The sequence below is a fragment of the Euwallacea similis genome, chromosome 3 (assembly GCF_039881205.1).
Source record: "Euwallacea similis isolate ESF13 chromosome 3, ESF131.1, whole genome shotgun sequence".
In the NCBI taxonomy this organism is placed as follows: domain Eukaryota; kingdom Metazoa; phylum Arthropoda; class Insecta; order Coleoptera; family Curculionidae; genus Euwallacea; species Euwallacea similis.
Window position 1 is genome coordinate 1028967 of NC_089611.1, and position 15759 is coordinate 1044725.

Below are 15759 nucleotides of genomic sequence, written 5' to 3' on the forward strand. Positions count from 1 at the left end.
TCAGACGGTATTGGAAATTAGAATTGAAGGAGAGAATTGTAAATGTTACCTCGTTGACTTGTAAATATTACCCGCCACAAATAATCTAAGAATATGCAAAAATGCAAAACCGGTGAAACGATCCACACATGAATGCTTTGCACCCTTCTGGGCGAGGTTCTTCACGTTTTGAGGTATGAATATTACAACTGGGTATTTGATTGTTCCTCCCAATCCTAAAAGGCCGAATTTCAACAATGAATGGTGCCTCCTCATATCCCTGTCACTAAAAATTGATAGAAATTCTCGTTTGTCAGTCATATTCGTCATTTTTTCTTCACCTCAAAATTTTGCGTGTGTTGTCTTATTCATTCCTAGTGGTCGTCCGATCGTTCTATTATCTAAAATTTGTGATTTACTGTGGGTAAGTGTTTGAATTACATAGGCTAAGCTGCATTTGGGGCTTTTCGTGCCCTTAGGGATGTGAGAGGGTCGTTGGTGGATCAACGGGAGAGCCTCAGAGGCCTGCAGGTCCTCTAGACGTTTGTTTTGTTGTAAGTGGCCTATTATCGCAGAAGCCTGTTAAGCTTCGGATTTGGGGCGCCAAATTTCTGAAGGCAACACATTTTTTTTGGGGCTACAAGTACTACGTATTACGGCGTAGGAGGGGTCGGAGGGTGGTTTACTCGGTCAGGTTCCTGGCATCAAAATGCGATAATACACTACGGCCATTGGTGGTTCTCAAAATATCTATGTATATACCTAGTGTATATAAGGGAAGGTGTAAAATGAGGGTAAGGCACTCTGCAAGAGTGTTTTTTAATTTGTTTTATAGGAAAATATGTTTCAAAATAATTCAAATTAAATTTGAAATTGCTTTAAATTGTCAATGCGAAATATTTGAAAAACTATCAGTCTGATTAAAAAAGTTTCTTAATTAATTTTTTTATTGGTATATCTCTTTAATATGCAGGGTGTCTCGTTAAAGATGCTAAGCAATTACATTTCGAAAGGTATAAATGAAAGAAGTTCGAAACGAAAATTTTATTTGACAACTATGACTAAAAAAACGTTTCAGACCATTTTTTGCGATTTCAGTATTGAACATTTTTCCTCTGAACACCCGTTCTGTTCAGAATATATAAAAAGAACTGATTTTTTCTATTACCTCTCATTAAAAAAGTGTATTTCCACCCAGTGCCGTTCTGAAATTACAGGGTCGTAAAAATACTAGGAAAGTGTACCTAACTCATCTATGTAAGACTACATAAAATAAAATCAGCCTTAGTGTCCTCTAAGTCTTTGCTCGTGCCATAAAAAGATATCGTAGGTCGCACCGATAAAAATTTAAAATTTTGATTCATTTTTACTTTAGAATGTCCATTTATATTGCAAAAATAATCAGGGCCGTATTATATAAAAAGGTAATGATCATTTTTGACGAGCGAAACGTCATAGAGCGAAATGAAGAGTGTCCGGGCGAAGTTGATATAAAAACTAGAATAGAAAAGCGGTTTTAGTTTTTATCCATCTTGTACCATAACTTGGAAAAAAAATGAAAAACAAATTCGAAAATTTTGGCTTTTGCGAAATAAATGAAACGTCAAAAATAATTTTGTAGGTCTGTTTGCGTCGTGAAACTACTTCGCGCGCAACTTTTACCAATTTAGTAAAATCTGTATTTACTACCGTTCGCGAAATCGCCATGCCGGACGTCCTTACTTCGGACACACCGTACACAAGGTATACTGGTATCTTTTCCTATCGGGACACGATTTCGACGCCTAACTCCAACGTTACAATCCCGAAAAGCTGTTTACTCCTTCGGTCGCAGAAATTGAGTGGGGTTCTCGATGACAGGGCAAGTATCAATGAACGACCTCGGCAACGTATCGGTGTGTTAAGGAATTGGGGCAAAAGTGCCATGGCACGGTGTTAAATCAGGAAGCGCGCAATATAGCAGGAACAATGAAGTGGTTGTCCTTTTTTTTCGGTCGGCGCAGCGAATCAAGGAAAGTGGGGATCTCTGCGCTATCTAATCAGCGACAGGCAGGAACACCGGTCCCTCGTTTGCTGCTCGGGCCATGCACAAGGCAAATTCGTAAACTTCGATCAAATTCAGTCTCAGTCGTGTCGGGCTCGAATCGAGCGAACGTCGCACGAGAGAAAATTGCGCCACAGAGTCGGTTCGCGAGTGAGTCCAAGGGAAAAACTATAGTCCGCGGTGTGCGCAATATCCTTGCGGCAGTGCGAGTGTGTGTGTATTTCCCCATTATTCCCGCTCTGCGCTGATGGACTAATAAGATGGCCGCCGACTCGGGTATGGATACGTGCCCTTCGCCGGAGATCGCGGATTCCAGGAAGAGGCCCTTGGACGGGGACACGGAAAACGGGGATTCGAAACGGTCGCACTTTAGTTCAGGTAACCTTGCACCCCATTATGGCTAGCGATTAGAGATTTAGTTTAGTCCGCAGGGTCATAGTTTAGTTGTTGCTTGCGAATTGTTACTTTTTTGCGTCGCCGACGTCGCGGTGCGCTAGTGGCGCGCTTTTATTTCTTGCATGGCGCGAGGAGGAGAGGACAAATCAATCGGGTCCGGCTGGTCGACTCCTGGTGCTGGCGGCGGCAACGGGCGGCAACTCGGCGGCTCCATTCAACGCGCCACGGCGGACATGTAGTCAGCCTGCCTGCCTGCTGCTCGATCAGCTGCTCGCTCCGTAGTCTGTTTTGCTGCTGCTGGTTGGTAATCTCCTGTCTATTGCGAACGCGAAAACACGACGACTTTTATCGCTGCCGTCGTCCGTGACAACGACACGACGCGGACGCATATGTTTGCCGAAATTTTGTCCCGTCCCGAGAACGGTTCCTGCCACTAAATGATCCACGATTCGTTTTTTCTCCGGAACTTGATGAACTCCCTGCCCACCGGTGAGTTGTCGCTTTGGTGGAAGTCCCCCACGGGGGTTGATGGTCCTTCAAAATTCATCTTCATCATCAGCTTTCCTCATCCCTAGCACAATTATTTCCGTCTGCCACATCATACATTCCACCAGTGACTACGTAATCGCGTCGCATCATCCTTTTTCCTGTTATACATAACCTAGAATCACCAGCGACGATCATATGTTCAATGCACCGCCTTGAAAGTAAACGTAGCAATTCAACGATTTCTGCATCTGCCTGTCGCGAATAATTATTCCAATTAATTTTTTTTTTCGTTCAGTCATTCCATTTGCACCTTTATCTTATCTTTATCGCTTTGAATGTCTGGAGCTGCTTTGTCGTTACGTCAAATGAACGTTATAATGGTTGCAATTTTTTTTATCACCGATGCATGTCGTGGCAAGGTCACATAACTCGCGTCGCGATAATGGCATTCGACTCATTATTTGTACCTACTTCCAATATAACACTTTATGATCGGTTACTTTTGTCCGCCGTTTGTCCCATATGGGACACTTTTTTAACCATCCGATGTCACGGTGAAAGGAGATTTTTAATAACCATATGCAAATTTTTATCGCCCATCCCAAGCGATCGTTTTGCGAGAGCCCACGTTTCTCCCAGCTTATCTTAGGTTACCTCTCGAATTTTCTTGCCAGGTTAAAGCTAGATTTATAGTTTCTTTAATGTAAGCCGTAAAACGTATCGTTAAGGCCCTGCATTGCAAATTATATGGTTGTCAGAATTAGAAGACCTCATTTCTTACTTTAACTTCTGGAAATATGTTTTATAAGTTTGAGTTGGGTTTTTCACTTTTTCTTTTATGTTACTTCTTAACGTCACGTCTCGCGTTAACCAAACCATAAATCCGTCTTCATGTGCGAAATAGAAAAAGGCTCCCGGAAAGCAAAATCATATGAGGGTCATCAGTTAATTGAGAATCATAGATCTGTCCTTTAACTTCAACACATAGGGTAGATTCTGGTTATAACGAACCCGGTTGTAGAGAACTTTCGCTTATAACAAACTAAATTTGAAGCAACGAAAATTTTCCCATAAGACCAACGTAAGTTTTCACCGGTTATAACGAACCCGTTTCTAATGAACTTCTGGATAAAGTGAATTTGAAATTGCCCCCAAAAATATAAACATTTCTCGCTTGTAAGGAACTTTTTAACAGCATCAATAACACAATTGGCGCTGTATTGATACCTAGCGAAGAAAATTAGAACTTCATTTGTATTGTCTTTGTATTGTTCATTAAAGATAGCAACAAGCACGATTCGGTAATTCCTTAATATATGCATTATATCTCCTTCTTCGCATTCAACATTTCAGCCTATATTTCTTATTATACGAGTTGCATGTCGTCAGTGCGGAAGTGTTGCAAATGAAGAAAGAAAAACGTAAAAGCATATCTTTAAAAGAGAAATATGAAATCATACAAAAAAATAAAAAACGGTATGAAACAAAGTGATATTTGTAACAATATGGAGCCTTCAAAATCGACCGTTGGTTCTATTTGGAAACAGCGTGATGTGATTACCTTGTCCATCAACAAAATGGATTCTAACGTCAAAAAAATTTAAAAATCTAGTCATGAGGAAATGGATAAAGGTCTTTTATTGCGGTTTGATCAAAAAAGACAGGAAAATGTGACTATAACGGGCCGTGTTCTTCAGGAAAAAGCTAATAACATGGGCCGGCAAATCGAAACTGATGATTTTTCGTGTTCCAAAAGTTGGATAGAGCGATTTAAAAAACATCATGGTATTACTGTTAGTAAAATTGTTGGAGAATCTGCTTCAGTTAACACGAATGAAGTTAATGAATGGTGGAATTGATGTTCAACAAGGCTATGAATCCGAGAATATTTTTAATGCCGATGAAGCCGGCCTCCTTTTCAAATTAATCCCTGATAAAACCTTGAGGTTTGTGGGTGAATCGTGTTCTGGTGGAAAATTTTCGGAAGATTGAATTACCATTCTAGGAGCCGCAAATATGTCTGGAACGGAAAAAAGGAAATTATTGATTATTGGTAAATCTGCTAGACCTAGATGTTTTAAAAACAAACAATTACCCGTGAAATATATGTTCAACAGTAAGGCTTGGATGACGTCGGAAATTTTTACTAATAAACTTCAAGAATGAGATAACGACCTAAGCCGAAAAAACAGAAAAAGTATACTACTGGTTGATAACTGCCCAGTCCACTCTAAGATAGATCTCAAATTCATAAAATTGGTTTTTATGCTGCCCAATACAAGTTCAAAATTTCAGCCAATGGACCCAGGGTGTTATTCATTCATTGAACAGTTATGGAAATATTCTCTTGATGAAACTAATTGAAGCAATGGATGATGGTAGAAAGTTTTCAGTCAATCTTCTGGATGCTGTGAATTTTATTCACGTGGCTTGGCCGCAAGTTAATGCTAAAACCATATCCATTTGTCTTAAGCATGAGGGATTTTGTAAAAACGAAAATGAGTTTGACACAGATGATCTTCCACTTTCTAAATGGTTAGAGAAACACGCAGACGATTTTGATTGTGTTCTCAGTGGTGAGGTATAACAGTTACTAGAAAGTGAAAAGTTTTTAAATTTCAGTTTTGAAGAATATACCAGAATTGATAACATATTAGCCAGAGAAATTTTAACTGATGAACAAACTATGGAATCACTTTCTGCAGAGCACATTCTAAGTGACGTAAAAGAAACCGGTAACGAATCCCATGAAGACTCTACCAATTCTGTTCCTTCTCTTCATGAAATGGTCCAAAAAATGTCAGAAATGATTATTTTTCTAGAGTCGCATGCTATTCTAGAAAAAATTGGAATAATTTTTGCAATGTTGAAAATTATATAAACAAAGTGTATTTTTCAAGTAAGCATGTGCAAACAAAAATTACAGATTTATTAAGTAAAGATTAATGTTTATGAGGCAACTTTAATTAAAGAGTACAAGATTCAGATTTGTAACTTTTTTTATTTACTGGTTGCAACAAAGTTCGCTTATAACGAACCCATTTTGTTGCATTTTTTAGATTCGTTATAACCGAAATCTACTATATTTTAATATTTTTTATCCGATTTTCATATGATTGGAGTCAATTCAACGGCTGGTAACACTCTAAATACCATTTTACTCAGTAGTAGTTCACTGACACATTAGACAGTATGTACTAAAGCCCCCTATGTATTCTAAAATGAAAAATGTATCATATGAATTTAGTAAATTCCAAATTTAGTCAAAAACTGAATAAACATATGTATAAAACTCGCAACCTAAACTTGTTTATTTGCTCTATGAACTTAGGTGACTTGCTAACGTTTATGACCTAATTGCTGTTCCAGCGAATAAACGACATTTCAGTCAATCTGGTATATTTCTAAACGTGTGATGCTGGTAGGAATCGCGACATACGTATCCCTTAAGCGAAAGAACAAAGAACGTGAAGTTGTTTAATGATTCTCAGCGAAGGGGTATCGAGTGAAAATTTTATGTTCTGTTCGGCTTCTCTGTCGTTCGCGGTTAGGGCGGTAAAAGTGCGGATTTAGTAAGCGAACGAATCTTGAACTCCGAACAACAAAGCTCGCAGTTCTTTCTGCTGCAGTTTGTTGCTAATTTTTTTAAAGGGAACTTGAAACCAATTAGTTCCATTTTTCAATTTTGCTGATCGCTCGATAGGTGCTGTGTCTTGTCCATGTCTATTACCTAAAATTATCACTGCCTAATAAAGCTTACCCACATGCTTCCAAGCATATTGCTTTATAATATTATTGTGGTCGAAACTATTAAGAGGATGTCACAATAACTCCTTTGTTGTACAAGCTCCAATTAAAGTTAAACACTTTTCATCTATTCATTCAATATTTTACCGCTTCGCGAACACTATGATACCACGTAGTGTCAATATTGCGGCCACATTATTGAATAATAACTTCTTTGACTATGTATTGGATTTCTCAGTTATCACTTTTATCAGTTTTTTTCATGATGATAGAAATTACGTTTCAATTAATTTCTTCTAAGATTTGTGCTCGCATCTCTGTTGTTTATCGACAAACCTAAAGCAGGTAGATTTCTGATGATTTCTCAATGGCTAAAATTTCGGAAAATTTATTTCATAACGCAAAAGACGCAGCAAAATTCATCGAAAAATACCGCGTATCAACATATAGAACTATTAATTGTATTTATTTGTTAAATGAGTACTTTCGTGCAGTTTGCAGTTAATAGTAGTTTTCCGCGTTACGCTTATTATTATTAAATCAAATAATCATTATAGCGAGACTGAAAGTACACACATTAACAATGAAGCAAAGCAACATTATTCAAATTATTATTATTTTCAATCTTAACGCATTCGGTGTCTATTATTCACTGGAACATAACCTACGTTAATATGGGATATTATGCAGTTCCCAAAAATAATGGAGTGTCGTAATAATAAATAACATAAATAAAAATGCATAAAAAATTAAGCTAATTCAGGCTATTGGACTCGGTTCTAGACCCATCTCTAGTGGTATTTTCTTAAATTACGTATTAAATTACGTATCGATTTCCAGCATTTTCTCATGAAATCGAAGAAATATTGATTATATCTGTTATAAGTGTCAAAGACAGCTGTCATTGGTGGGTCGTGCTAATGTTTCCGCACAATATAGCGTCTCTAAAGATAAATAGTCTGTGGTCTGAGAAAATGAATTTTGAGGCGGTAAGAATAGAAAATAATGAAAATTTCAGTAAAGAGTTTCTGATTTGAGACAAAAATGTTTCGGGTCTTTACCAAAGAAATCACTTCTTCGTCCGGTGCAAAATCCAGCCAATTTAGCTATACAGCTAGTGTATAGCTACAGTTCAAAAAAGGAAAGTTAGCATTTTTTGTGATTTTCCTTTGTGCAATTACTGGACATTCGCACAGATCGTAGTCCGTGATCTTCTTGTCAAAACGCAGCCGGTATTCCCATTTCTTCGAGCTGCCCATTCTGTGCAAGTGGGCCATGAGTAGGCCTGGCCCCTATATAAATCGCCATGACAATTCTAACTTGTTACGTACTGAATCACACAGGAAAGACAATGACAACAGGAACCTCTCAGATATGCCATACCTGGTAAGTTGTCCCATCTCGTGAGCTTCGCTTTCGCTAAGCAGTGGGATGTTCCCCATACTGATCAAAGTGCCACGAAAAGTTAATCTGTCGCCGCCTACCCCTCTTCCTAGTCAAGTTATCTGCCACTTCGTCCAATGTTCGAGACCATCATTGAGCATGAGCCGATATGCTCTTCTGAAGCATTCCGAGCCCTGAGAGAGTTCCAGTACGTTTAGGAATTAAAAATATGCAAGGAAATTAATCGCCGCTTGGCCGGAGCAGATTTTAATTGGGCTTTTTCGCTGGCCTCTCAAGATGATCTATTTTCTATTATGCAGATGATCGCTCCTGTTATGCAGAAGCATTCGTGCATCTGCAGATAGCAGTTTTGCTATTATGGCATTTTGATTACTGATGACAGTCACGTAAATTCCGAGTTTGCCGAGGGGCCAACCCGGTAAACTCGTTTTTGTACGTCTGTAAGAAAAGAAATGTTTTTCGCACTATGTTGACCACGTGGGAATTCCATTTTGGTGATTTATCAAATATTTTTCGGATATTTCACTTTTGTTGACAACGGAATTGTTACTTCAATGAAGGATGGGTTTTTGAAAAAGTCCAATTTCCTCCCTTTGGTGAACGGATATAACTGTTTTCCTGGATCAATTCCAGGAAAGCAGTGCAAATTGCCAGTTTTCCTTTGTGAACCAGCTATATTCTACATTCAATACGTCCTACATGGTTCTGAAGATGTACTTGTTTGGTGGAGTCCCTATACGCTGAAACTAGTGTACACTGTTATTCACTGAAAAATATGCAAATATTCAGAATATTCTCGGCTTTTAGACTCTGTGCATTCAAATTAGGCCAAGACCTTCCATCAATTTAATCACTTCAGTTAAGATTCTTGCAACGAATTTACATGGAAAAAGGTATTGAAAAAAACAAATTTTAAAAATTTATCAAACGTTAAATTGTATGAAAAGCGTAGCGTTTCTGAGTAGGTGCGTTTTTTTAAAAATTTCTTCAGTAAAAGTCTTCCGTTTCAACGCGCTTAATTTTCTTTAATTTCATGTCGTTTTAATCGCCGACGTTTTTCCTTAAATGTCTGTCCTCGCTTCTGTCTTTTGTGTAACTTTCAACTTTCAGAGATTCCTTTTTTTAAGTGCACTCTTTGAGTCTTTCCATCCGTTTTGCATTATTTTTTTCGTTTTCCCATTTTTCTATTGCAGTTGTCTATCAGCTTTGCACAAAATGTGTATTTATTGCTTAGCTTCCTCGCATACTTAAGGCTGAAATTCTTTTAGCTCTTTCATCATTCTTAGAAGCTTTTTGTTTATGTGATTTCTTCCGTATTAATATTTTTATTTAATAAATTTAGTTTTTTGTTTGTTTTCTGTAGCTTCCAATTTTATGTCATTTCTCTTCTCAAAGTGTCTCGGTTGACTTTATGATGCATATCAAAATTTTTCATTGGAAACTTGAATGTAATGGAAGTTAAAATCAAAAAGTAAGATCTCAGCCTTAACTGGTACTTGGCAGTTCAGAAGAGAAAAAGATAGTAGTGTTCATCAAAGAGATGGAATTTCATATTGTTTTTTGATATTTTAGTGTATACATTTTAGATAATTGAAATTTCTTCATTGCAAACCAGTGCACAATAATGCGTAAAGGTCTCAAAATTCTCAATAGTAGATCACGCCTAATTTTGCTGATTCGAGATCAAGGGCCAGAGAGCCAGTACCAATTTGGCGCATTTATTTACCCATATCCAATACCACTTGGACATATTGTTGTTATCTCTGAGGCCTGCATTACTTTTTGCATAGTTTCGAATCTGAGGCTAAATCCCATTCTAAATTAATTTAAAGTCTAAAGCTCTTTGTAATGGACAACAAATTTGAAACATAATGGAAACTACTATTACCCTCTCAGACGATAGTTTAATGTATTATTGGGTTTCATCAAAGTTGATAAGGGTTTGATTATGTTTTAATAAATTTGCCTCTCCATCAATTTTACAAAATTTCCATTATTTCTTCCTATAACATTTACTTTGGCATCATTGATAAAACTCGTTTACCGAACCCAAGAGTTATCCTTATCACTAAGGCATTTGGGAATGATTTCAAACCAAATCTATTTGACTTACTAAACTTTGGTTAGAAAATTCTGCTTTATTACAAATAAATGTGGCAATTAATCGCTCGACCCGTATTTATTATAGATATGAAGCAAGTCACGAAGTATTTACTGCAGAAAATATGAAATTGTCCGATTGCACGGCGACGGTTTTATAACAACATTTTGAGTGTTGTAAGATAATGAGTTTTTGATTATTCACGCATCTCAAAGTTATTTTCGTTTTAGACCCAATTTTGCAAGAAATAGATAACCTTATCTAGAGCTTATCTATACTGAACAAATGTACTAGTTTTACCGCAATCCCCGGATAAAATATAATATACCAAATACTTTTTAATACCCAGGGATGCTCAGATTTCGCAAATTTTTCGTTGAATTTAATGCCGGAAGCAGCAAATAGGGATGAAAAAGGGAGGGTCGCCCGGCGAAAATCGCAGTCAAAACGGGTTTCGGGATGTTTTCTTTCGTTTAGGGTTTAGGGCCCTGTCCTTCACTCTTTAAGGCAGACCCGGGTGTGATATTTTATTAGCTCTTTTAAAACATACGAAGTTTTAGGTGAACAGAAAAAAAACAAGCAAATAGTATTATTATCAAATAGTATTTGGTTATAAACAACACCTTGACATTTTTTCCTCCTATTGGCCCAAACTAGGTACCTCACCACTACGTATTATTTAACATAAATATATGGTATTTTTAGAAGGTATAGTTGATGACATCATCTCTAAAAGTGGTTCCCTCCACGTCTTACGTGCCGTAATACTGTTGTGCATGTGTTGGTGCTATGAATGGTTCGATCTGTTCAGGTTCTCGCCAGTCTAAACGAAAGGATAGATGCGAGAAAGGGAATTTTTTGGCAAGGCCAAAGCTCGTAAAGTTTGAACAGCTTTCATGTTCGTTTACTTTAATCTTGACTTTTGATATTAAGATACATATAAGTATAAGCATTATGGCATTTTTATGCACGTATAAAGCACCCACTTAGATGTATACGATAAGTAGTTATTAAATTTTCGTTTGTTCAATTGTTGAAATTAAATTGAAAGAGAGATCACCTGATTTCTTTTATGTTGAAGTTGAATGTTACGGTTTCTTGATACCTTCATTGGTTTTCACAAGAGTATCCTGGTTTCTTTGAGTCGATACTTTTTATCTGTTCTTAGAGGTTCTTTCAGGTTTTACAGTGCCAAAATAGAGTCTGATAGACCTTTAGTCTTCACTACTCAATCTTCGTTCTCTTTTCCAAATAGGTATTACATTTTTCTAATCAACAATCCTACAAATCTAATCATGTTTTATTTCATAAAAATTTGCAACTACGGGAACCTTGGGCTTTTATTCATTTAATCCTGGTGCTTAAAAAGACGTACAATATTAGCAATTTCCGAGAGAATTTACTTAATTATAAAGTCATTAATTGCGATGTTAATTTTCTAATTTAAAATATCGACTTTTGATCCTCATGAAGTAAGTATAAGAACTTGCTCTACGTATTTTGTTTAGGAAAGACGTGTCAAAGAGTTTAACTTCAAAGGGCTGTTTATGCGATTTATTTTTGACTCAAAACTTCGAAGTTCCGGCAATTTTATGTAAAAAGTAATTTCCATGGAAATTTAGAAATTAACCACTTACCCTGTCTTTATTTCAACGTTGTTATTTTAAATTATTTTTCCGGTAATGTTACCAGGTTTTAAACACATGCTCAAATGATAAAATGGAGTTCAGTTCAAACTAAATCGAAGGAAACTAGCTCAAATCTATAAAATGACATCAAGACTGAAATTTGCAAAAACTAAATGACAAAAATAAACGATTCACAAAATTAAGAAACTTCAAAATTGATGCAATTTTGATCCGCCTACCGGACGTAATTTATTAATAAAGATGACAAAATCGTGTTTTTCTATAACTCTCATAGAAAAAATAAAGTTGAAGCGAATATTTGATAAACGAAACGTCAAATCTAACAGATAAAGTTGTTACGGGGAAGAGGAAAAAAAGAGCCATAAGGAAGTGAGTTGTTAATTTTTGAAAATAATGAGTTATATATAGAGCCGCAAAAAATAATACGATATTTTTCATTTTTCTGGATACTTCTGGAAGCAGTCGCAACTTTTTATATTCCTTTTTAATTAACTATTCAGAATTAAATGCACCAGTTTAAGGAAGACTATCTCACGTGATTACAGAGATAAGGACGGTAATGCCTCGAATCGGAAACACTCTGTGTAAAGGCATTTTTTTCTGATCTTTCGAAGACGTTTTCAAAGCTCTAGGAGAACCTTTACCATCTATCAAATTATCTACCAAAAACCGGAGCCAAAAAGATATTTCGTTACATAGATTAAATTAAAATCGTCACGAATACCTACATATAACCCATATTACGTGCGACATTACAATCAACTACTTCTATTCAGTCACTTCCTGTTTAATAGTATGGGACTGGAAAGATTTTATCTCTCGCTCTATCGTTCGGGAAATTTACGGCGTATAACTATGTAGAAAAGGGGCGAATTATAATGTACTAACAAGTTTATTAGGGCTGGCATGAGACATGCCAATAAACTAGTTTGTTTGGGAACGAGTGGTGTTTTAATGGCAAGTCATTATTTTCGCTCTGTTAATAAACGTTAGAGAACTTGTGGTGAGAATGTAAACTTGACACCTGAACTTTGTGCCCTCAAGACGAAAGACGACATCATCTATCCTTAAGCAAACTTTGACGAAAGCAAAGTAAGTCTATAATGGCAGTGGATTTACTTAACGGTCCTCTATTCTAAAATCTAAATAAATAGCGTACATCTAGGTCTAGGTCGTTGGAGTTTTCAATTCCACGGCCGATGGAGCCCTGCAGGCTGGTCCAATAATTTTGTGCGGCAACACACACTTTTGCTGTTGATAGATCGTTGCCATTGTCGCGATTCTTTACGTTTGACTATTAAATACTCATTAGATTCGAAAATTGGCAGAAAAACACTTACATTACTGTCATGAAAACGTTATTTAATTTGCGACGTCACAAGGTTGTGTAACTCTTGAAACATACAGCGCAGTAGGCATTTGCTTTAAATTATCTCATAAATTGAAGGTTGTATCTCGTTACATCCCACGAAGTGGCTTGTAAAAATTAACCTCGTTTACATCCGTAAAAGTATATCGAATGTTGCGGCTAAACAATTTCGTTTACAACCAAGTTTGATATGGGAATTTTATAAGACGCGAACTTGTCTGACCTATTTTAAGAATCGAATACTTCGAACTCGAATATTTTCGATAATCGAATGCACTTTTCGTTTTTGTATTCGAATAGAATAGGTCATCCATAATTTTCTTGCCTATTTCATTCCATCTGTAAGTGAAAAAATCTCTTTGGCGATTTGTACTAGAATTTTTATCAAAACATTTTATTCAAAACGTTTCGTCTATGAAATTCTTTTTTTGTGGCAGCCTATACATCACTGCTTTTAATATGATGGAATCGAGAATGGATTGTGGAAATGCTCATACAGGACAGGTGCCTGTTAAAAAATCAGTGGTATATTGCAAATATTTTCAGTGTTAGTTCAGGTTAACATATAAAAGCTGGCTTTTGTGGAATAATTAGTAAATTTAATTTTTAGTAACATTTTTAGGATAGTCCGTATGTCTATCGTTTTTGTCTGATAAAATCTACAATTTTACAAGAAATTACATGCTTATAAGAGTAACGAAATTTGGTAAAAAGTGATTAGCGTGAGGACTTGAAATATTCTGGATTTTAGAAATATTAAGAAAACCACTTCTGTAAAATAATTTAAAAAAATCACTTTTAATAACGTACTTGGGACAGTCCTTACTTCACAACTTTTCGCGTGAAGAAATTGAAGATTTTTCAAAAAATTTTAAAAAATACTGCGCTCTAGACTAGATTTTCATTGATGTACTGCAAATATTTTAGATGCAAGAATTAAAAAATAATAATTTTGCGAAATAATTAGTACATTTTATTTTAATAACATTCTTAGTGCATCTTGTACGAACATTCCGCCATTTTTCCGGAAATTATTTACATATAATATGACTATAAAAAATCATATGCATTCATACGTTCAAGAGAGTGGCAAAAATTCACCTCTGCCAGTAATTTTTTGGCAAGTTGTTAGCATTTCTAGGTATCCCACCGTTTTTCATGGTATCAAATCCTTTTATTAATTTGAAGTAAACACGCTTGGCTCGACTTTTCAAAATTTTAAAACTGATGCTAATACGGAATCGTAAATACCACGTTTTTAACTTGAATCAAATTCGCTTTGGGCAAAGTTTTTTGGGTGAATGTGTGGAGATCTTTCTCATGAAACGATAAAACTGGTTTTGTTTAATGGACTCTTCTTTGTACCGATCTTTGGCCCATTAAAATTTGTATAATCATTAATATGTTCTCTCTTCAAGCGCATCTTTATGGAATCGGCAAGTGGGACGACTTGTTGCACAAGATTCTATGTTAAAGGAGATTGATGCGCAGTTTGTGAATGGTAATTTTGTTTAGGCAGGTGGTAATTGTGATAATATTAAAATATTATGTTAAACTGGTATAATGCAACATCTGGGAATATTTTTGGAAGCTATTTTGTGATTATTTTGACCACGAGATTGTAAATTTGTGTTTTATTTAAAAGTGACTTGAAATCTTCCACAAGAAAATTATTTTCTTCAACAATTTCGAAACCAGTGGACATTCTCTTCACTTCTTGTAGCATAATGTTTTCTGCCTTGAATAATAAGAGTTCTTCTACAGTTTGTGTTCTCTGAGGTCAGCAATTATTAACCGAAAAATCGTTTTATATATTCTGATCACTAGTTTCAAAAATTGAGCAAATTGTAATTTAACGGAACTTACGAAACTGTTTAAGTTACACGGATGGAATAATACAAAAATCCAACTTTTCAACAATTTCCAGGTGTATTTCGAGTTCGTTTCATGGGAGAAATCCTTCATAATTCCAAAACTTTAAGTAAACTTTGTTCGTCTCAAAGTTTTCAGTAGAAGAGAACGCTCATTATTAAATTTCTCCTACAATCATAGCTGGTTTAATTATTGGTAGAGGAATTAACTCTCTTCAGCTTACTGACTTTAAGAATGTTTGTGGTTTAGGCAGAACTGGTTTTGCAACTTTGTAGCATATGATTTGGCCACTTCGATTATGTTGAGATGATCGGATTGCACAATTGGTGAACGAGCATACTACTAATATAATCGAGAGAATATATTCGCTTTTAAAACCAAACGCCACATATTCTAATTACTTAATTTCAACTTCATTAGCGCAACAATAGTCATAGTCAAAGACTATCATTATTTATCATATTAATGCATAAAGTAGCCTATGCAATCGCTCATGATCGGATACAGTCGGACCTTACCACCTATACAACTGACGTCATGGTGCACGTGTAGTCGACGGTGGCGCCCCCGATGCATGCGGCACGGCGTCAGCGCAACCTAGACCCACTAACACACATAATTCCTGTGCTATTCCTGGATAGCCGGATTAGTGACTCTAGCTGGCGTTTTGTTTCCAGGGATGGCGCATTTGGGACCAGATAATCGACGA

The 15759-nt window shown here is 36.2% G+C and overlaps 1 protein-coding gene across 3 annotated transcripts in view; it reads left to right on the forward strand.

The window, feature by feature from the left end:
* The first annotated feature begins 308 nt into the window (after nt 1-308).
* Nucleotides 309-15759, forward strand: part of pasilla (RNA-binding protein Nova-1-like protein passilla) — a 51410-nt gene continuing 35959 nt past the window's right edge. The window contains exons 1-2 of one of the 3 annotated variants that reach the window (XM_066406171.1): nt 1834-2401; nt 2448-2908. In XM_066406171.1, coding sequence (XP_066262268.1) covers nt 2857-2908 — 52 coding nt within the window. In that variant the 5' untranslated portion in view covers nt 1834-2401; nt 2448-2856. Of the gene's footprint in view, nt 404-1833; nt 2402-2447; nt 2909-15759 lie in introns of those variants that run through there. The other 2 variants (XM_066406172.1, XM_066406170.1) reach the window with 2 other exon arrangements.